The sequence below is a fragment of the Sceloporus occidentalis genome, unplaced genomic scaffold, assembly GCF_023333645.1.
Source record: "Sceloporus occidentalis isolate IW3139 unplaced genomic scaffold, rSceOcc1.0.p SCAF_5, whole genome shotgun sequence".
Lineage (NCBI taxonomy): Eukaryota > Metazoa > Chordata > Lepidosauria > Squamata > Phrynosomatidae > Sceloporus > Sceloporus occidentalis.
The window spans coordinates 16,022,046-16,045,590 of NW_028316985.1; the positions used below are offsets into that span (position 1 = coordinate 16,022,046).

At 41.5% G+C, this 23,545-nt stretch overlaps 1 protein-coding gene across 1 annotated transcript in view; it reads right to left on the minus strand.

Annotated features, from left to right (window-relative positions):
- Positions 1–23,545, minus strand: part of LOC149311688 (deoxyribose-phosphate aldolase-like) — a 53,292-nt gene that overhangs the window by 13,923 nt on the left and 15,824 nt on the right. The window contains exon 6 of the mRNA XM_089526688.1: positions 20,976–21,104. Coding sequence (XP_089382814.1) covers positions 20,976–21,104 — 129 coding nt within the window. The remainder of the gene's footprint in view (positions 1–20,975; positions 21,105–23,545) is intronic.

The following is a 23,545-nucleotide window of genomic DNA, read 5'->3' on the forward strand; positions in this document are numbered from 1 at the left end:
ATAATCCACAGTCCTGGACAGCTTTCTGAAAGAGCATTTAAGAGAAGCAGCATAGAGAAAGGGCAGATGATTCTCTGTATTCTGCTCAATTGACATCATTTCTATTTATTATTTATTAGTTACACTTATATCCTGCCTTTCTTCCAGGGTCCTCAACATGGAGCTACATGACCCTCCTCATTTGATCCACACAACAATCTTGTGCGGTAGGTCTGGCTTGGGGAAAGTGAGTGGCCCAAGGTCATCCAATGAGTTTCATCATGTCTGAGTTGGGACAGAGTGGATTGTAGATTTCCCAAGTCCCATTCTAATACTCTAACTACTATAAACTCGTTTAAGGCCAAATCTTTTTTTTTTAATCTGACCTGGCTTACATCAAGAAACAAGATAATGGCTGCGTCATAGAATCATAGAAACATAAAAGTTGGAAGAGACCACAGGGGCCATTGAATCCAACCCTGCCATGAAGGAATACCAGCCAAAGCACACCCAACAGATGCCCATCCAGCCTCTGTTTAAAAACCTCCAAAGAAGGAGACTCCGCTACACTTTGAGGCACACAATCCACAGTTGGACAGCTCTGACCATCAGGAATTTCCTCCTGAGATTTAGGTGGAATCTCTTTTCCTGTAGTTTGAATCCATTGCTCCTTGTCCTAGTCTCTGTAGCAGCAGAAGATAAGCTTGGTCCATCTTCAGTATGACATACCCTCAAATATTTAAGCTGGAATTTCATATCACCTCTTAACTGTCTCCTCTCCAGGATGAACATCCCCAGCTCCCTAAGTCTCTCCTCGTAGGGCATGGTTTCCAGACCTTTCATCATTTTGTTCACCCTCTTCTGGACATGCTCCAGCTTGTCAACATTCTTTTTGAACTTTGGTGCCCAGAAGTGGATGCAGTATTCCTGGTGAGGCCTGGTAAAGGTAGTCTCTTTACATGAACGTCTAGTTGTAACCGACTGTATCATGTCCCCTCTTAACCTTCTTTTCATCAGGCTAAACATACCCAGCTCCCCAAGTCTCTCCTCAAAGGACATGGCTTCAAGATCTTTCACCATTTTGGTTGCCCTTCTCTGGACACGTTTCAGTCCCCTCCTCCACCAAACAATGCCCTTTCTCTTCAAAGCAAAGTTTTTTTTAAATTTGTAAATGGTAACCATTTGCATTATTGAAACTGGAGAATGGCATTCCGCTAGCTATATCAAGAACAATACTACAGACCCATCATTAAGCTGTAAAGAATAATAAGCAGCATAGCAATCACACAGTAATCGCCATCTTTACGTTGCAAAGTGCTATAAACACCCTGGGGAACGTGATTATCTCCAGATAACCCCAGACTGCTGAAAGTTGTTTTACTCTTAATAAAGAGTGAGGGCACAGTCTGCAATTTAAAATAATGCAAAGTGATTGGGTTAATGCATAATCTTTTTTTACACCACAGTTTTCACAGCAATCTTTTCAAGCGCACTAATGAAAGTCCAAATTGGATAGCCCACAGCTTTATTTGAAAGCCAAATACACACTCACTCACTCTCTACACACACACACACACACACACACACACACACACACACCATAAGCATAAGGCTATAATTCAACCTGATGAACCAAATGTACACTTGAGGAAGAGATGAGAAGCAGGGACTGCTCCATCTAGCTCACCCACTCCCTGAATTCTTTCTGTTCCATTGAATTGAAAGAGACCAGAAGGGCCATCCAGTCCAACCCCCTGCCACACAGGAATACACAATCAAAGCACCCCCAAGAGATGGCCACCAGCCTGTCTTTAAAAACCTCTAAAGAAAGATACTCCTTGGCAGCATGTTCCACTGTCAAATAGCTTGTCTTCCTAATGTAGAGCAAAAGATCTTAGAATCATACAGTTGGAAGAGACCATAAGGGCCCTCCAGTCCAACCCCCTGCCATGCAGGAACTCACAATCAAACCATCCCCAACAGATGGCCATCTAGCCTCTGTTTAAAGACCTCTAAAGAAGAGGTCTTAACATACATCAAAGGAGTCACAGACAGAATAGGAAAAGTGGTGAGGAAACACAGCCTCCAAATGGTCTACAAACCAACCAAGAAAATCCAGCAAATGCTGCGCTCAGCAAAGTACATGAGAGCTGCAAGAGTTTACCACATACCATATACCTGCGGACCAGTCTACATAGGGACCACCAAACGCAGTGTTCAAACACTAATCAAGGAACACGAGAGACACTGCAGACTCATTCAGCCAGAAAAATCAGCAGTAGCAGAAAATGTTATAAACCATCCTGGGCATAAAATGCTGTTTGAAAACACTGAAATTCTGGACCTTGCCAACCACTACCATGTCAGGATGCACAGGGAAGCCATTGAAATCCACAAAAACCTGAACAACTTCAATAGGAAAGAAGAAACCCTTACAGTAAACAAAGTTTGGCTACCAGTCCTGAAAAACACCAAAATCAAGACCCAGTCGATGCAAATGAAAACCACCCAGGGTGAGGGGGTTTCCCAGCAGAAAATGGATCACTAATAGAAAGGACACCCTGAAGCCTTGCCATTCAACAACAGAACAATACACAGATTAACATGCAAATTGCTTCCCCTTAACCAACAGTATATATACCCCACTCTCTTCCATGCTAGCATTCTCTGAAGAAGCCAGCCATAGCTGCCAGTGAAATGTCAGGAAAAAACTTTTCTAGAACATAGCCTCATAGTCCTAAAAACCCACAAAAAAACTATGGATGCTGGCTGTGAAAGTCTTCAACTTCCCAGTGGGAATCAGGACCCTGGCCCTTTACTCCTGGAGTGTGGAAAGTATGGCCCTAAAGCCATATGAAGCCCACAAAACTGTTTTCCTGTCCCCCAACTCCCCATGGGCTGTTCGTGTTTCTCATAACAAGGGTGAATGGCCTTTCATGGAGGTCTCAGGGGAAGTGGTTTACTGTTTAAAAAGGCGGGTTAACATTTAAAAAAATCCCACCTTTTTTCAAAAGCAAAATTAAGACTTCCTGACACTCCCAATGCTGTTTTTCAGGCATTTTTGGCATTCCGTGTCAAAGCTACCCAACACTGCCCTAGTCATCTTCAAGCCTATGTCCTTACCATGCTTAGGAAGTCTAATGATTGGCCAGGAACCTACAAGGGGGAACGGTATACAGTGGACCCTTGCTATCTGCTGGAGTTTTCTTCCAGGACCCCCAGTGGATACCAAAATCTGTGGATGCTGAAATCTCATCATATACCATGTCATAGTAAAATGGTGTCCCTTATATAAAATAGCAAAATCAAGGATATAGCAGTGTTAGTCTGTAAAACAGTATGTAGAGAAATCTTGTAGCACTTTTGAGACTAACTAAAGAAAGAAGTTGGCAGCGTGAGCTTCCCTAGACTAAAACCTACTTCCTCAAATGCATTCAGTACAGTGGTAAGACAGGGATAGACTTATATATGCCCTAGGTATGTGAGAATGTAAATTTGAATTCAAAATCCTTTATGTATGGACATGAAGTGGCAAGTCTAGTCTTAACGATGGTTGATGGTCATTTGTGAACAAAGGCCTTGTGAACTAAACTTTCTGCATGGAAATGAAGTGGCAGATCCTGTTTGGCAATGGGACTAGCCAGTGGTAAAGAGAATAGATGAGCACAGGGAGCCCCCATAAGAATGGGCCAGGTAGTGTTGAACTGTGTACAGTGTGCCAGGAAGCCATTACCTTTGTTCCATCGATTGCTGAGGAACTGTAATTTGGGGATGAACACCAGTTCTGCTCTTTCTCTTTCCAATCTACCTTTGTAGTTCTTTTGTTCAAAGACCACTGTTCTGAGGTCTTCGATGGGACGCCCAGGGAGACTGAAATGTTGTGCCACCAGTTTTTGTGTATCTCTCTAGCAAAATCAAGGTTTTTAAAAAATATTTTTTTAAAAAAATATTTTCAAGCTGTGGATGGTTGAATTTACGGATTTAGAATCCATGATATGGAAGGCCCTCTGTAATATAATGCTATACATAAAATCATTTCCTCCTTACAAAGAGTAGGGACTAAGGGGCTATAGTTGAAGACTGGGGTTATCAGCCCTTTCTCCAGTCCAGTAACACAGCCTGAACAAAGCAATCCAGAATCTCCCATCAACCTACCAACTGGGGCCATGCACACTTCATTTCCACAAGGTTACAGCACTGGATTCTCCCACACCATTCTTGTCAATTTCTATGGCATCAGGTACTGATATTTCCCCACCAACTTGATTTAACTTTAGGGCTTTCTAGTGTCAGCAGTCAGTTGTTAAACTAATTTTATTAATAAAAGCTATTGTCTACCAAACTTGCAGAAAAGTTGCTGAAATGGAAAAATGAGCTCCTTGAAATGGATTTAGAAAAATATATTACACTGAACAAAGCAAGCTGGAAAATTAGGGTCCTTTATCAGGCTTTGAAAGTGCTATGAATTTTAAACATAACTTTTTTAAAAGGCAAAGAGAAAAACACACACACATACAACCAGATCATCACACTTCAATGTCAACTTGAGTGTATTTTTCAATAGTTTCTGATAAAAGCACTCGCACTGCAATAAAAGTCCATGCCTTGAAGGAAGGCACACGTTATTTCATTTTTTTGCTTTGAAACCTTTAGGCTTGAAGTATGAATGCCCAGGGTTCTATGCAGCCCCAAAAGCCTGCACCAAAGAAACTAAAAATCTTTGCTCAGAATAAGTGATGGAGTTTATTTAAACAAATGTATCTACATGTTATTTATTTCTATAGTGCTATCGGCATACACAGCATATTAAGAATCATAGAACAAGAGACAAGTGTCTCTGTGTTGTGTGTGTAAGTGCTTTCAAGTTGCCTGTCAACTAATGGTAACCCCAAGAATTCCACAGGGTTTTCTTAGGCCAGGAATACTCAAAGGTTGTTTTTGCCAGTTCCATCCTCTGAAACATAGCATACAGCACCTGGTATTTGTTGGCAGTCTCCCATCCTAGTAGTAACATCGCTGTGTTGATCCTGCTTAGCTTCCAAGATCAGACAGCATCTGGTGCCTTTAGGGTACTGAGGCCCTACTAAGAGAGACAGGTGCTTTCCTGCAAACAGCTTACAAACTATGGACAGGAACTTATATACTTGTTATGTAACACAAAATATACACCATTGGAGTTACTTTGGATCTCTTGTTTGTACAACTGCATAATAGACACTATAGCCTTGAGTGCATCCATTGCAAAATGGGTGCTATGTGCATGCACTTGCATGTTCAAGTGTTTGGGAACAACTGGTTGTCCTAGTAAGTGCACTTACACAACCACTTATGCAAATTCAATTGCTCATAGAACAATTTTTACCCTAGTGAATTGCTCCCAGAGCATGTTGTTGCTGTATGCCTTCAAGTCGTTTATAACGTACAGTGACCCTAAGGTGAACCTATCACAAGGTTTGCTGTGTGACCCATCTAATGTTACCCAGTGAATTCCCATGACCTCTGATCTCTAGAGTCACAGTCCAACATTCAAACCACTACACTACAGCATATTTAACTATATTTCCATAGTAGAAGGGGTAGAATAAAGAAGAAACAAGATAAGGTTTTTACCAATAGAGTTGAATGTTCATAAATGTATTTCTATTCATAGTGAAAATTAAGTGAAATGGTATCTTCTCTGTGTTTTGAAAATGGCAAACCAGAGGTTATCACAATCAGTCATTGTGCTGATAGAAGCATTTTCAGAGAAGGTGACATTTCTAGCTATATATAAAGGTTCTTAAGAACATAACAAGAAGAGCCATTATGGATCAGACCACAGGCCCATCTAGTCCTGCATTCTGTTCCCACAGCAGCCAGCTAGATGATTTACATATTGTAAATGGCTTAGGGAATGCTAGTTCACTGATAGGTTGTATAGAAATGTACTTGCTATTGCAATTGTTATAGATGTCTGTAGGGAAACTCACAATCAGAACACAAGTGCAATAACATCTCCTCATGTTTCTCAATAACTGACATACTGCATCTGGTAGTGAAGGTATCACAGCCCCATTTCTCATAGAATCATAGTATCGTAGAGTTGGAAAAGACCACAAGGGCCATACAGCCCAACTCCATGCCATGCAGGAATACACAACCAAAGCACCCCTGACAGATGCTCATCCCAGCATCTGTTTAAAAACCTCCAAAAAACAAGTCTCCACCACTCTCCGAGTGTCAAACAGCTCTTACCATCAGGAGGTTCTCCTTCCTAATGTTGAGGTAGAATCTCTTTTCCTGTAGCTTGAACCCAATGTTCTGGGTCCTAATCTCTGGAGCTGCCGAAAACAAGCTTGCTCCATCTTCAGTATGATATTCCCTCAAATATTTGAACAGGGTTATCATATCACCTCTTAACCTTCTCTTCTCCAGGCTAAACATACCCAGCTCCCCACATCTCTCCTCATAGGGCATGGATTCAAGACCCTTCACTATTTTGGTTGCCCTCCTCTGCACACACTCCAGCTTCTCAACATTTGAATTATGGTATCCAGAACTATACAAAGTATAGGTGAGGCCTGATCAAAGCAGAATAGAGTGGTACTATTACTTCCCTTGAACTAGACACTACACTTCTATTGATGCAGCCTAGAATCACATTGGCTTTTTAGCTGCTGCATTGCACTGTTGATCCATGAAGACTTTCGTTTAATCCCTCACCAACACAGGCATGCATGGTGAGAGAGAGCCATGGGAGAGTGCCTTCTCCATGGCTACTCATAGGCTTTAGAATTCACTTCCACAGAAAGCCTGGTCAGAATCCTCCCTGCTGTCTTTCTACTGGCATGAATTTTTATGTAGGGATGCTTTTAGCCTTTAATATGATGTGATAGACCAAGCTTTTAATGGGGGAGTGGAGTGTTGTTTCTAGTTTACTATATTCTATATGTGTTTTGAAAAACTGCTTTTAACATGCATTTTTAACTAGCGTTTTTTTTCTTTAAAAATTAATTTAATTGTGTTTTAGCTTTCGTACTGAAAGCTTTTTAATTGTTTTGTTTCTTTTAAAAAGCTGTATGCTGGCTTAGCCATGAAACCCACTGAGTGATCCTGGGCAAGTCACACTTTCTCAGTCTCAGACGGTAGCAATAGCAAACCCCCTCTGAAGAAATCTGCCAAGAAAACCCCATGACAGGTTGACCTTAGGGTCATCATAAGTCGGAAACGACTTGAAGACACACAACAATAAATGCTGCCTTAGTTTTCGTGTTAGATGAAAGGTGGTATATAAATTAAATAAATTAAGTAAATTAAATAAATACATGTGTTTAATCCAACTTTAAAGACATTCACATAGGCAGTCATCTCTGCCAGTACACCTTAGTAGCAAACTCAATGGTTTAACTATCTGCTGTGTGAAGAATTACCTCCTTTTGTTATGCCCTGAAACACCCACTATTCAGCTTCACTGGATAACCCTGTGCTCTAGTATTATGAGAGCACAAGACAAATACCTCCAAATCTACTTTCTCCAACACTACACATTTTTTAAAATTAATCTATAATTTTTCTCTGACAATATGCATTTTGAAAATTGTAAACTAGATGCTATCATGGTTTTACATTTTTAAAACACTTTGCATACCAAAAAGTATTTGTTAATAGAATAATAGAGGCTAAGGACCACTTCATGTTCAAAGCTGCATTAGGATGTGGAGGGCCATTGCAGTACAAAACACACACACACACACACAAATTGACATGTACATCTAATCTGCTTCTGTGCTAGGGGATTCCTTCATTTTTGCACACATTAGGATTTTGTGGAGGGTTCTATAAATGGAGTCCAAGATAGTAACTTTTTGCATGGGCTTCCATCTCATAGCATGTTGCACATGTATAACTGCTGTTGTTCATATGTTCTGCTTCCAAATCAAGCTAACCACATCAAGTTAAGGTAAGATTATAACAAATAGGAACAACAAATGTGTACCATTCTATGGGATTTGGGGAGCATATAAACAAATAGCGCTCCTCTGTTCTTTGTTACATATCCCACCTCCCAAAAAAAAAAAAACCTTTACAAGATCTGGGAGTACCCAGAAAGTGAAGGAATCCAACACATAAAGATAGATCAGATATGCTTGGCAAATTTCAGATGCACCACTATGTTGTGCTGCAATGGCCAGTGGAGTCATAATAATGCAGATGTGCACATTATGCCACATCTAAATATAGCACAGACAGTACAAATCATAGGCCTGTATCTTAAAGTGATTGACGATAGGAATAGTCTTACCGCTAAAATTCTTCAAAAACATTGAATTCTGGGATCTGCCAGAGAAAGTGCACAGTAGAATTCAGAGACAGGTCCTCTAACTGATTCTATCTGAACCCCTGAGATATGTCAGGGAGCATAAGACTTGCCCAAGAAAGTTCTCAGCCCTAGCACATGCTGATGAACTCATCAGTTTGTGACAAGGCTAAGAGGATTCCATCCAGGTGTATACAGGATACAATTGAGCTCCCCTTGCCAGTCTGTGTAGAGTTGTCTCAAATTTGTACCAAATGGTTACAAAAAGAATCTGTGGGTGTTCCCACAAAAACAAAAACAAAAACAAAACCCCTCAGACTTCTTTCCTCTTTCTTTTTCTGCTTTCTTCTTCTCTCGCTCTCTTTTCCACAGGCTACTGGGAGAAAGACAAATAATTTTTGCTAAAGACCTGAACAGGTTGCTAGTAGAAAGTTTCTGAAGACAGGCCATGGGCTCCATAAAAATTGGTTACTATTACCAGTTGCCTTGTTGCGTGCCATCTAGTTGCTTCTAACTTATGGCAACCTTAAGATTTGTTCAGATGGAGTTTTCCATTGCCTTCCTCAGGGGCTGAGAAAGTATGAATTGTACAAAGTTATTCAGTGGGCTCCCATGGCTGAATGGGGATTCAAATCCTTGTCTCCCAGTGCCCTACTCCAGCACCCAAACCACTATACCGCACTGGCTCCTACAACTTGCCTACCTAAAATATTAACATTATTCTGCATTACAAAATAATTCCTCCTTACCCAAACAGAAAATGTGTGTGTGCACACACACACGCTGTATACAAACTTTGCACTATCAAAGTTCCAAATTATATGCAAATGTTCCAAAGCAGGACCTCAATAAACAAAAACACAGCAGTTCAGTTCAAAGTGAAGTTATCTTTAGTATTCCTTGCTTCATATTTATTTGAAATGCTTTCATGCCAACCTCTTCTAAAACTCCCAGGGTGCTAGCTTACTACAAGGTAATAAAAACAAGAAACAGAATACATATATAAAATCAACAACAATCTGACAGAGAGAACAGCAGAGGCCAGCGGCTACAACACAACCATACATGTCATTGAAATGAATAGAAAGATAACCTAACAGCAGGCTTACAGGATAGGGGTGGGCAGCTACAGCCTTCCTGATGTTTTTGGACAGCAGTTCCTATAGTCCTTCCTTATTGGCTACACCGACTAGGTATGCTGGGAGTTCAATGCTAAAAAACATATGGAAGGCCATGGGTACTATTGTGCTAGGTACTAAAAAACCTTAGAAAATAAACAGATCTGCACTTGGCACCAAAATGGCATTACAGTTGGCACTAGGCAAGACTTCCTGGGGAGGTGTTCCCAGGATGAGAAGCCACAACTGTGACTGTCCGGTGCCCCATCATTACCTAACTTCAGAAAAAGTGAATTGAAACGCGAAGGAAACAGAAGAAGGGGTTGAGAAAACAATCACATAAGGACTGGGCTGGGTTTTGCAGGAGAAGACACACTTTTGGCTACTTGGCCCCAAATTCTAAAGCAAGAACAGTACCTTTCTTCAGATCCCATCTTATGCCAGCAATGTCCCCCTACACACTCTGCATTGGACAAACAAGACAGTCTCTATGCAAGAGTTCAATGATATAGCTGTGTTAGTCTGTAGAATCAGTATGTAGTGAGACTAGCACCTTTGAGACTAACTGAAAGAAAGAAGTTGGCAGCATGAGCTTTTGTAGACTTAAGTCTACTTCTTCAGATGCATTTGCAAAAGCAATGGCTACATAGCACACTACATATATTAATACAAGAGTCCTCACTGGTGTAGTGGTTTGAGCTTTGGATTATGACTCTGGAGACCAGAGTTCAAATCTCTGCCTGGCGATGGAAATCCACTGGGGGACCTTGGGCAAGTGATACTCTTTCAGCCTCAGAGGATGGCAATGGAAAAACCCTTCTGAAAAAACTTGAAAAGAAAGCCTCCATGATAAGTTCACTTTAGGGTCACCATAATTAGGAAAGAACTTGATGGCACACAACAATAACAAGCTCACTATTGTACTTATAACAAAAGGAATCTTCTCAGAGGTCCAAAGCACACTGCAGAAATAATCCAGTTTGAGACTGCCCTGGCTCAAAGCTAGGGATTCCCGGAAACTGTAGTTTTGTGAGACATTTAGCCTTCTCTGTCAGAGAGCTCTGGTACCAGAACAAACTACGATTCCCAGGATTCCCTAGCAGTGATCCAGGCAGTTAAAGCAGTCTCAAACTGGATTATTTCTGCAATGTGTTTTGGACCAGAGACAGTTTTGAACCCTGAGAATTTTATTAAGCAGATTTATTGACTTTACATATGAACACTGGCGGACCATTATAAAGATCAGAAAGAACTTACCTTTGACAATTTAGGGCAAGGGCCGTGGTTTGCATCTCTCTGGCCCTTTGACATTCAGTCCCACTTCCACATTGTCTAAGCAGGCTTTATACGTGAGGACTCTATATCATTCTGTACTGCAACTGTAGTAGGGATCAGACAAGGTTGTCTCCTTTCACCCTATCTGCTCAACTTGTATTCAGAACATATTATAAGAAAAGCAGGCATGGACACAGAAGAAAGAGGAGAGAAAACAGGAGGAGGGAATATCAACAATGTAAAATATGCAGATGACACCATAGTACTAAAAGAAAACCTCAAAGACCTGGAACCCCTACGAAGGAAGATGAAAAAAAAGTGCAAAGATCATAAAGAAAACCAAAATAATGACCACTGAGAACCTTCACAAGTTCAACCTAGACAATGAAGAAATAGAAAGAGTAAAAGAATTCCCATACCTGGGATCAAACATTGATAGAAATGGGGACTGCAGTCAGGAAATCACAAGAAGATTAAGAATGGAGAGGGTGGCTATGAAAGAACTAGAAAAGATTCTAAAATGCAAAGATATACAACTCAGCACAAAAGTTAGAATCATACAAGCCATCATATTCCCTATTACCATGTATGGATGTGAGAGCTGGACAGTTAAGAAGGATGATAGGAAGAAAATCAATTCATTTGAAATGTGGTGCTGGAGAAGAGTGCTGAGGATCCCATGAACAGCCAAATGGGTCCTAGAGCAGTACAAGCAGGAAACCTCCCTGGAAGCCAAGATGATCAAACTGAGACTGTCGTATTTCAGTCACATCATGAGAAGGAAGGACTCACTGGAAAAGACAATAATGCTGGGAAAGGTAAAGAGAAGTAGCAAGAGAGGAAGGCCGCATGCCAGATGGATCAACTCTGTAAAGGAGGTCACAGGTTTTATGGGACTGCAGGAATTCAGCAGAGCAGTGGAGGGCAGAGGGTCTTGGAGATGTCTCATCCGTAGGGTCGCCATGAGTCGTGATCAACTAGAGGGCAGTTAACAACAACAATAATTGCAAGTGAAGAACTGGGTTTATACCCAGAAAAGCTCATGCTAAAATAAAAACCAGTAAAATAAAAACCAATAAAAACCCTTCCTTTTATGTTGCAAGAGACTAACACAGCTACTTCTTTGAAAAATTTCTTCAAACCCCGGCTCTGATAGTTTAGTCGCATACACACACACACAAAACAAAAAGCAACTGAAGAACTGTCACACTTTCAATGGGTCAAGAGAATCTATCCCATGCATTTCTTGATGTATATGAAATAACACTACCAAGGCTGCATCTGCACTGCAGAAATAATTTAGTTTGACAGCACTTCAAGTGCCATGACTCAATGCTATGGAATGCTGGAAACTATAGTTTCCCAGAAGCTCAGCTCTGGAGCTCTGCTTTGATGCCAGAACAGTCTACAGTTCCCAGAATTCCATAGCATTAAGCCATGACAGTTAAAGTAGTGTCAAATTGGATTATTTCAGAAGTGTGGATGCAGCCTAAGTCCTGAGACACCTTGAAAATCAACAGATTTATGATAGCATGGGCTTTTGGTGACTGTAGTCCACTTCTTCAGATCCATGATTCTCTGTTAACAGTCATGCTGCAATAAATTGGTTAGTCTTAGAGGTGCTCCTGGACTCTGTTATTTCAGCTACAACAAAGTAGAAAAACCCTTTTCGAAGCTAAAATAACAGAAGAACCCCAGTTCTTTAGCTTCTTGCCATGTTCTCCCAAGAAGTGAAGGTTTTTAATCAATGAGGGCCCTATTTAAAACTTTCATTACATGGCAACACAGTTCTAATTTGTACCTTTCTTCAACCCCAAACATCCAAGTGACTCATTCTTGGGTAAATCTGGTTTCAAAGAATAAATGAAACTCATCTCACAGCTTTATATTAAAATAGTCTATCATCATCATTAAAATGCAATCCTTGCCCAAAAAACGCATGCCAAAAAATGAAATAAAGTGCAAGCTAAATTAAATATTTATAAGGAATACTCATATATGCATGCATGTATGTGCACACATATAGACAGAGGGAGAGAGACAGTGTGAATCTTGTCAGAAAATCAATTTTAAAAGAATAAGTGGGAGTGTAAATTAAAGAAAAGTTTGTTCTTCACTCCCATAACTTAGTGTAGACTAAAATATCCATTTAAACACTCCAAGCATCTGTTCAGTGGCAGCTGTAAGTAACATTATCCTACACAGACAATTTATATCCTTCTCATCTATTAAAAAATAAACAGTCCCCTTTAAATTATTCACCAGCAAATTAACATAAATACAAGAGCATTAGCAGCTTTGGCTCTGCAGAAGGGTGTCTCCCACCTCTGGAGCACTCAGTGATCTAAGACCTCTTACATTGCATTGACTGGCCCAGTTCTTCTTGCATTAACCCACCCAATTTCAAACATGCAAACAAAACACAAAAATCCGACCTACCATATCAAAGTTACATCTATAAATAATCAGAAGCAGAAAATGTGTTGCTAACTCCTCACAGACCTAGCTAGTATCATTTTTCAAAGTTGTGTGTGTGTGTGTGTGTGCATGTTTTCTGGTGCTTTGCTTCACCACACCTTTTAAGCTGTTTTCATCCATCCCTTGCCTGGGTGGGCTGGCCATTCTTAGTGAGAGAATTGAAACTAATAATTTTCCTTTTTTAATTATTATTATTATTATTATTAACCTTTATTTATAAAGTGCTGTACATTTACACAGCGCTGTACATAAATTTTTTAGTCAGACGGTTCCCTGCCCTCAGGCTTAAAATCTAAAAGACACGACACAAAAGGAGAAGGGAGTAGTGGTGGGGAATAGGATCAGGTCCAGCAGTTCTTCTCCACCTCCGAGGCCTGGACCAAGGCAGATGGACTGGAGGAAGGGCTTGGCTTCTTGATGGATGGTTAAAAGGAGGCTTCCTGGGTCAGAGAGGGGCTCACCTCTGGGAATGCTTCTCTAAACAATATAGTCTTTAATTCAGTTTTGAAACTGGGTAGAGAAGTGATGAAGTGTGCATGTGGGGGAAGAAGGTTCCAGGAGTAAGGGGCAGCAAGCGAGAAGGGACGAATTTGGGAGGGGGCAGTGGTAGTCCTACACTGTCACAGGAGACCCTGACTACCAGAGCGGAGGGTGCGAGTAGGAATGTAAGGAGAAAGAAGGTCAGATAAGTAAGGAGGGGCCAATCCATGGAGGGCTTTGAAAGTCAGTAACAAAAGCTTATACCGGATGCGGAAGGGGAAGGGAAGCCAATGAAGGGAGGATAAATGAGGAGAAACATGGTCAAAGCGGCGAGCGGATGTGACAATACGGGCAGCTGAATACTGGACAGAGATTAAAGGATGGAGGTGTGAAAGAGGAAGCCCTGTTAGAAGGAGGTTACAATAATCTAGTCGCGAAACCACTAGGGCATGGACCAGAGTCTTGGCAGTAGAGGCTCAGAGGAATGGACGGATCTTGGCAATGTTGTGGAGAAAGAATCTACAGGTCTTGGCGGTGGCCTGGATCTGGGGAATAAACGATAGAGAAGAGTCAAAAATGAAGCCAAGACTGCGGGCTTGATGAACCAGTTGAATAGAAGTGTCGTCAACAGAAACAGAAAAGGAATAATGAAGGGTGGGTTTAGGTGGAAAGACGAGAAGCTCAGTCTTAGACATGTTGAGCTTCAAGCGCCGAAGCCGCATCCACTGAGAGATGGCAGTCAGACAAGAAGAAACTTGCTGTTCAAGCCCCGTTGAAAGGTCAGGGGTGGAGAGATACAGCTGAGTGTCTTCGGCGTACAGATGATAGGAGAAACCAAAAGAACTGATGAGTTTACCTAGAGACAGTGTGACTCCAGGGCCTCAATCCCACTTACCTCTTAATTCGCTTCCTGCACCAATTCCTGAAATCGGTTCTGCAAACAGCGTGGTTCCCATTATGTTTGTGCCGGTTTCAAGAATCAGTGCAGGAAGTGACAGCTGTGGGTTCCTCACCATATCGCCCTCCATTCTTCCTGGCCATACTGGGGGCAGAGGAGAGGCCGGGGCGGAAGGAGAGAAGCAGACTGGAGGACGGAGGACAGAGCATGGAGGTATGGCCAGGAAAGCCACTGCCAGTGGGAACCAAGGCAGATTCGAATCCGATTCGATTCTGTCTGGTTCCCACTTGGGCTGAATCAATTTATTTCCAAATAAATCGATTCAGCCCAAAAAACACCCCATTTTACCAGCATCCTTTTGGTACGAGTTAAATGGGTAAAAATGCGTAAAAACCATGCCCCCCTTTACAAATCGCTTCAGGGATTCGAATTAAGTGGGAACCATCATGGTTTAAACCGTATCAAGATCCGGTTTAAACCATAGTGGGAACAACACCCCCCCCCCCCAGAATCCCCTACTTTGCAGCATGGCTGATAGTAAAGCAACTTTTCCAAGCTTTGTCTAGCCCTTAAGAACTTGTTATATGCCTTCATGTCAATTCCAACTTATGGCAACACTACCCTAGGGATTTCTTGGCAAGATTTATTATTCATGGGAGTTTTGACACTGGCTTCCTCTGAGGGTGGGAAAGTATGACTTGGCCAAGCTCATCTGATGGGTCTCCATGGCTGAGTGGGGATTTGAACCCTGGTCTTCCAGAGTCATAATCCAATTCTCAACTCACAACACCAAGCTGGTTCTCTTTAAGAATCCATCTTAAAGATTATTTTAAAAAGCAATTAAATAATCCATAGAATTAAAACCATTTAAAATGTCACTAAAAGAGATTTTTTTTTAAAAAAAGGTCACAAGCATTAAAAGACCGGTTGGAGTAGCAAAGTTTTTACTTGATGCTCAAAGGAGAGGAAAAGAGGCAGTTGCAAGGTCTGGGAGCAGTCACTGAGAAGGTTCTCCATCTGGAACCCACCAAACATGCCTGGAAAGGTAGCAGGACTAAGCAAAGTCCTCCTCATCGTAAGAGCTCAGGCAGGCTCACATAGAAATATGACTCTTTTTATAAGGGGGCTTTTACATTGCAATTTATTCAGCAGTGTTTATGCTGTTGTTGTGTGCCTTCAAGTCATTTCCGATTAATGAAGAATCTATCATAGGTTTTCTTGGATAATTTATAACTGTTTTGTATTTTATTCTTATAACTTTGGGTTTGTTTTGTTTTTAGTTGACCTCAAATTTTTGTACAGGAGAAAGAAAAGAACTCTCTAGCCACTTTTCTCAAAACAGGCATCATTTTATATACCTCTCTTCCATCATCCCTTGCTTAACACACTGAAAAACAAGACACCCTCAGTTTCTCCGCCCTTTTTATAATTTCAACTTTTGCAAACTCTTCTTCTTGGTGTATACCTTTGAGTCACTTTTAACTTATGGTGATTCTAAGGTGAACCTATCATGGAGTTTTCTTGGCTAGACATACTCAGGGGGCTCTTGCCACCACTTTTTTCAAAGGGTGAGAGAGCATGTGATTTGAACCTTGGTCTCCTAGACTTCTAGTCAAACCACTTTCTGGCTCTCTTGCAAATTATGCATAGGTGCTAATGCTGTGTCCACACACACCAACAAAAAATGAGGCTTGATATTTGCATTTTTCTCCACCAAAGAGATACTGAACTTGTCCAATCTGGCACAGTCTTCTACTGGACATTCTATTTCTCAGAATTTCTGAATACAGGCGATACTGTGCTTTCAAAATGTGTTCGGCCATGTTCGGCTGTTGTGCTCAGTTCCATTCAAACAAGCACCTTAGCTGTTAAGCCACAAGTCAACTGATGCTATTACCTATACTGAAAAGTGAGAAATGGCATGGACGCAGAAGGCTTAACAATGCAAAGAGGGAGAAAAGAATAGTATTAACAGCAGCGCCACCTGCTGTATGCAAGAAAAATTGCATGAGAAACACTGCAGGCAGGAGAACATTCAAAGAAACAAACAATAAAGGAACTACGAATAGCCAAATGCATTAATTAAGGATCACTTTTTGTCTAATGATTTCATTATTTGAATTTTTTTAAAAAAAGAAATATTAATATAGATTTTTGAAAGATGAAACGAGTTTTAAACAATCTAGAAGCACCACCCAAAGTCGCTGGCTGTAGTAGAGGGGTGGGGAAAGGGTGACCCTGGGGCGGCATGTGGAGGCTGATATTGCACCTTCCAACATCCACCCAGACTCTCCCAGACAGCCCATTTTCTAGTAAACAAGGGAGGAAGAAACTGAACTTCCTCTCTTAAAAGCTTCCAGCAGCAGCAATCCACCTTTTTTCAACAGGTCATCCCAACCTCTTACACTGTTGAACATAACACACACACACACATACCAAAATTACCCAGCCCTGCTGTAAGACTTTATTTATTCATTCAAATTATACTTTGACTTTCCCTGAGCACAGAATCCAATGTAGTTTACAAAATTTAAAATATATGTTCAGCTAAAAGTAGTTTTACTAATGTCAAAAAACAATTAAATCACTATTCTATTTAAAAAGGCACATGATGAATCCTACTTGGAAGTCTAGATGACTAAGGTCCAAAACACACTGCAGAAACAATCCAGTTTGAGACCCCTTTAACTGCTGTGAAGAACTGTAGTTTATTGCGGCACCAGAGCTTTTTGGAAGAGAAGGCCAAATGTCTCACAAAAACTAGAGTTCCTAGAATTCACTAGCATTCAACCAGGGCAGTTAAAGCAGTCTCAAAGTGGATTACTTCTGCAGTGTGTTTTGGACGTAAATTGAGGTTGCTATATTTTAGCCACATCATGAGAAGACATGACTCATTAGAAAAGACAATAATGCTAAGAAAGGTGGAGGGCAGGAGGAAAAGAGTAAGACCTCACACTAGATCAGTGATGGTGAACCTTTTCGAGGCCAAGTGCCCAAACTGCAACCCAAAACCTTATTGCAAAGTGCCATGTCCCTCTGGCTTTCTAGTAACAAACTCTGGCAAACTCTGTGCTGGGACGATGGCACATGTGCCCACAGAGAGGGCTCTGAGTGCCACCTCTGGCATGCGTGCCATAGGTTAGCCATCACTGCACTAGATGGATACCATATATACTCGACTACAAGTCAACCTCATGTTTAAGTCGAGGTCAGGTTTTGGAGACAAAATGATAGATTTTGATATGACCCTTGGATAAGTCGAGGGTAAAATTTAGGGGCATGTAACAAAGGATCTAAATGATGAAGCAAAGGAATCGATGCCAAAGAACCTGCAAAATTATGTAACTCATACTAAAGGCTGGATGGAAGAGAGAGTAGAGGGAGGTCAGTGCTTCTAGGACAGATTGCACTCTTGCCTTATACCAGGGGATCATTCCCTTTTTAATAAGAGTTAAAGTATAATATTTAAATTTGACCCATGGATAAGTTGGCCTGGGATTTTTGGGTCAATTTTTTGACTAAAATTTCTAGTTTTATACATGAGTATATACAGTATACACAATCTAGGAGGCCATGATCCTGAGCTTGCAGTTGAGGACTGAGCTGAGCCATGGTCCTGAGCAGAGCAGTTGAGGACAGGAGGTCTTGGAAAAGGTCTCATCCACAGGGTCACTATGAGTCAGCATTGACTCAAAGGCAGTTAGCAACAATGTCAGCAAAACTAACTTTACAAAAGGCAGAAATAAAATTAAATCACCATTCTGTTAAAATGACACATGGTTAAGAGAGTAAAATAGGCTTAAAACATAACTGAAAGGATACAAGATACGGTATATAAGTTAAAGAGTTCCCATACCTTGGATCAAACATTGATCAGAATGGTGACTACAGTCATGAAATAAGATGAAGACTAGAATGGGAAGGGCAGCCGTGAAAGAGCTAGACAAGATCCAAAAGAGTAAAGATATCTAGACAAGATCCGAAAGAGTAAAGTTAGAATCGTCCAAGCCATTGTATTCCCCATCATCATGTACAGCTGCGAGAGCTGGAAAGTAAAGAAAGTCAAAAGAAAGAAAATAAAATAATTTGAGATGTAGCGCTGGAGAAGAGTGCTGAGGATACCATGGACATCCAAAAAGATAAACAAATGGATCCTTGAACAGATCAACTCTTCCTGGAAGCCAAGTTGATCAAATTGAGGCTGTTGTATTTTGGCCACATGATGAAAAGGCATGACTCATTAGAAAAGACAAGAATGCTAGGAAAGGTGGAGAGTAGCAGAAAGAGAGGAAGACCTCATTTCAGATGGCTGTATTCAATCAGGGAGGACACGGGACTGAATTTGCAGGACCTGAGCAGAGTAGTGGAGGACAGGAGGTCTTGGAGGTGTCTCATCCATAGGGTCACCATGAGTTGGGGACGACTCAAGGGCAGGTAACAACAACAAACACACACACACATACACACAGTCACCCCTCCATTTTTGCAGAGTTGGAGTCTGGGGCGGGTTACACACCGCCAAAAAATACGTATTCCATACGTATTAGGGTTAGGAAGGGGCGGTGCTTCCGCACCCCCCTAACCCTAGTACGTATGGAATATGTACAATATGGCAGCGCCCCTTCCACATGGGGGCCGCCATTTTGGAGCTTCTTTTTTGCGGTCAATAACCCACCAGAGTCCCTTGCCTGTTTATGGGCAGCAAACAGAAGGGGACAATGTGGGGTGCGCGCCGCCATTCAAGCCAATGGGGCTTGAACATTGGCGATTTTCCGTTTTCATGGGGATCCAAAACACCTGGAATGGATCCCCTGCGTATGTATAAAATCTGAGGGCCACCTTGAATATCATTTTTGGAGAAAGGTGGGATATAAATCCAATAAAATAAATACACAGCATCCACTCTCAAATGACTTGCTGCCACTTAACTAAAAGTTTAGAGTCTGCCTAGATAGAAAGAGCCTACTGACAGAAAGGAGAGCAAAGAATTGGCCACCTAGCCTTCTGTGGAAGGGGGTCCACAGCCTGGGTGCAACCACTGAGAAGGCTCTCTTCCGTGTCCTCACCAGACAGGCCTGTGATGGGCTCCGCGGGGCCTGGGAGGAGGGCAAGGCCGACGGCCCTCGCGCGAGACCGCGGCGCTCCTTCCCGGGCTCCGCGGGGCCTGGGAGGAGGGCAAGGCCGACGGCCCTCGCGCGAGACCGCGGCGCTCCTTCCCGGGCTCCGCAGGGCCTGGGAGGAGGGCAAGGCCAACGGCCCTCGCGCGAGACCGCGGCGCTCCTTCCCGGGCTCCGCGGGGCCTGGGAGGAGGGCAAGGCCGACGGCCCTCGCGCCGGCAGCAGAGCCTTCCCGGCGTATTAGACGACCCCCCAACTTTGAAAAAGATTTTAGGGGTTAAAAAGTCATCTAATACGCCGGAAAATACGGTATATGTATTTTTAATATTTTCAAACTGTGGATAGTTGAATCCAAAGTTAAGGGATCCGTGAATATGGAGGGCTGACTATATTTTTGTGGCTATCTGTCACCTGTGTTCTGCTATCTATGGGCTCAGTTTTTTCAGTTTCAAATTCAGTTTATGATTTCATCAGTTTTAGATTTATTCATAAAGGCCTATTCAGGTCTGAGGGGACCATAAGCGAAAGCCCTTTGAGGGCTCCATCCTGTTTTGGTTTAAGACAATTCCTAAGAGAGGGATATTAACAGATGGGCAATTTATAAGCTAGCATTCAAATTATTTTTCTAAGTTGATGTGGGAAATTTTTAAATGGGGGTTCTCTTCCCATTCCCTGCCACAGGGTCCCAGGGCAGGTATCAATGCTGGTGTGTCATTTGAGGGATTGGAGCCTGGAAATTTTTCTAAGGGCATCAAGACAGGACTGCAGTGTGGGAGATGAATCGGACAACAGATTATAAATGACATTAAAGGGGCATCAGAGTGTTCATCTTTTTAAAATTTGTTATTGCTGTATTTTACTGGCAGGGATGGGAATCATAGAATCAGAGTCACAGAGTTGAAAGAGACCGCAAGGGCCATCCAGTACAACCCCCTGCCATGCAGGAAATCTCAATCAAAGCATCCCCGACAAAGGTTCTTATGGGACCTTCTGGCTCATCCATTTCTCACCCCGCCTTGTCTCATTCATTCTTTTCTTCTTGCCGTTTCTTAGTATTAAAAGCCCTACTAGTCAATTCCTAAAATCCTGTAAAAACAGAAAAAGTCAGAAGGGAAGGGAAGAGCTAACTCTCCTCACTAGTTTTAGTTATTAACCCTCTATTTCAACTAAAAGTGTCCCAGCTTCACATTTTCCAAAATCAGACTTGGTTGACTCCAATGCTGGACCCTATAGAAGGGCACAGCAGGCTGGCTGGATGGCAAACTGAATTAAATCACTCCTTATGTTCTCATTCATGATCCTGCTTATATGGGATACTTATAAGTGGAAATTACCTGCCATCATGGCAACAAGACTGGCTTTGTAGACATTAGTTAGTGATCCCAGCTCTCCTGTCCCCAAGATGGTTTTCATATGAGCTTCTCCACAGGCCTGACGGAACTGGCGTATCTCCTCAAACAGCACTAGAAGAAAGAGGGAAAAAATCAAAAGGTGGAAGATTAGTTAAAAAATACCCCTCAAGTTCAGCATATTATTCCATTTCTAGCTTAACTTGTAAATTTAAGCCATTTCTCTGAATCCAATGTGACTGTTTCAGGTATGCATTAACAAAGTACAGAATATAAATCTGAGTTTTTTCTCCCTATGGAAATTAGTACTAATATAGTACTGGTAGTAGAGTATTAGTAGTACAGTACTAGTACAGGTTGAGTCTCCCTTATTTGAAATGCTTGCGATTTTTTTTTTTTTTTTTGGATTTTAAAAAACCTGTATTTGCACATATGGTTCATATACACTTTACACAGATTGCCTGAAGGTAATTGTATACAGTACAATATTTTTAATTTAATAGGGTTTTTTTTTTTTGGCATGAAACAAGGTTTGTATACACCAAGCCATCAGGAAGCGAAGCTGTCATTATCTTAGCTGCCCATGAAAAAAGATTTAGCCTTTGGAATATTTCAGATTTCAGAATTCCAGATAAGGGAGACTCAACCTCTATAGTACTAGAGAAACAGAACCAAACAAGTCAGGTCATGCCCCATACTCGGAGGTCAGACATTTTGATTTTTTTTTTGTACAACAAAAGCTACTATAACCCCCTAGCTGACCTTGCTGGCAGGAATGGCCCAAAACATAACTTTTCTGCCTATCCCATATTGTGTGGGAGGTCTCAAACCTCTGGAAAGACTTTTCAAGGGATACATGTGGTAGAGGAATGAGGAAGGGGCAGAAAATATTTTATTCCATGTCCTTGTGTAAAATAAACCTACAGTAGAGAACCTAGTACTCTCTAACTGTTTTGGACTACAGTCCTCGATAGATCCAGCTACCATGTCCAGAGGTAATGGATTATGGGTTCTGTAGCCCAAAACATCTGAAGTGCAACCAAACTGCCTACCTCTGATCAATATCTTTTAGGTTCCAAGCCCATGCTCGGAGAACAGGCAAGGATCAGTGCTGCACAGATTGGGGCATGCATCTTTTGTTCCTTATGTGTGGCATACTAGCAAGAGAAAAAGACTAGATGGGATTATTTTAGTTTTTAAAAATCCATTTTAAAAAACTAATGGATATTGGATACAAAAAAGCTATATATATATATATGAAAAGAGTTCAGAAACTCTAGTGCAAGGACTTAGCTTCTAAACAAAAAGGAAAGGAGGCACACAATACATGTGCTTTTATATTCCAATCCATTAGAAAGCACTTAAAATAATTGTTAAAGACCAGGCTTAGCAAGCTGTAGTTCAAGAGGCACAAAGGTACTCAACAATAGGTAACAGCAGATTTAACTTAAAGCTCAGCATAATTGGACATACGCTAAAGTACTTAACATTTGTAGCAATTTTTTTGAAACCTATGAAGGGCAGAAGAACTGTTTAGCAAGTCCAGCAGTCATGCATCACATGTGACCCTCAGCTTTGGCAGAGGCTTTTTAAAGAGCTCTAAAAAGAAGAGGGACTGGAGGGTAGGGGAATTCAAGGATATTTTGAGGGGGGGGAATCAACACTAGCACTTTCATAATGCAGAGCACATCACAAATTGCCTTTTTAGTAGATGTGCTTCCTAAATTGCAGGCAGAAAATGTGCAAAGTGCAGGAGGGAAGTTAACACAGGAGTGACACAATTATATTGCATGCACTCAGAGTCATCTTCTGCTATTAGTCCTTCTTCCAGAAGCCTAACTTTTCTGTAAGACCTCTTGCACAACCCTCTAAGTAACTTTGCGTAACCAAATCTATGGTATCTGTAACCAAAATACACTTATCACTCCACATTCACGTGGGTTAGGGGCACAGGACCCCTGTGAATGTGGGAAAAAAATGTAAATAACAAACACACTGTTTTTACCTGAGAGAACACCTCTCTAGGAACGTCTAGGTGCTCCAGTGCAACAATGTGGTCAACATCTGCCAGATACTGACCATAGAATTGTGCTAGAGGAACTACAAATGCCTAGCGGAGTGTTCTCTGTAGAGATTTCTAGGTTTTCAGTGCAACCTTTGGTTAAAGTTGACCACAGAGTTGCACTGGAGGACCAAGAGATTTCTAGAGAGAACATATTAAAATCTGTAAATAATCAAATCCGCAAAAGTCAAAGCTGCAAACGTGGAGGGACAAGTGTACATTTTCTGCATATTCTTCCTCTGCTTTATTCCTGCCCATACCTTCCTCTCTATTTTTCCTGGGATGAAAATCAAATTATAAAGTCCTCAGGACAGGGTCCCATGTTCTTCTTTACTCTGTAAAGCACTAGGTAAATTACTGGAATTATATGAATAACAGATTAAGAACTTCACTCTTTCTGGTTCTGATCTTTCATGCTGAAAAGTACCTGGGGAATGAGACCCAGCCTCAATTAATCCTTGGGACTTGGTAGTGATTCTGCACTGGTTAGGAG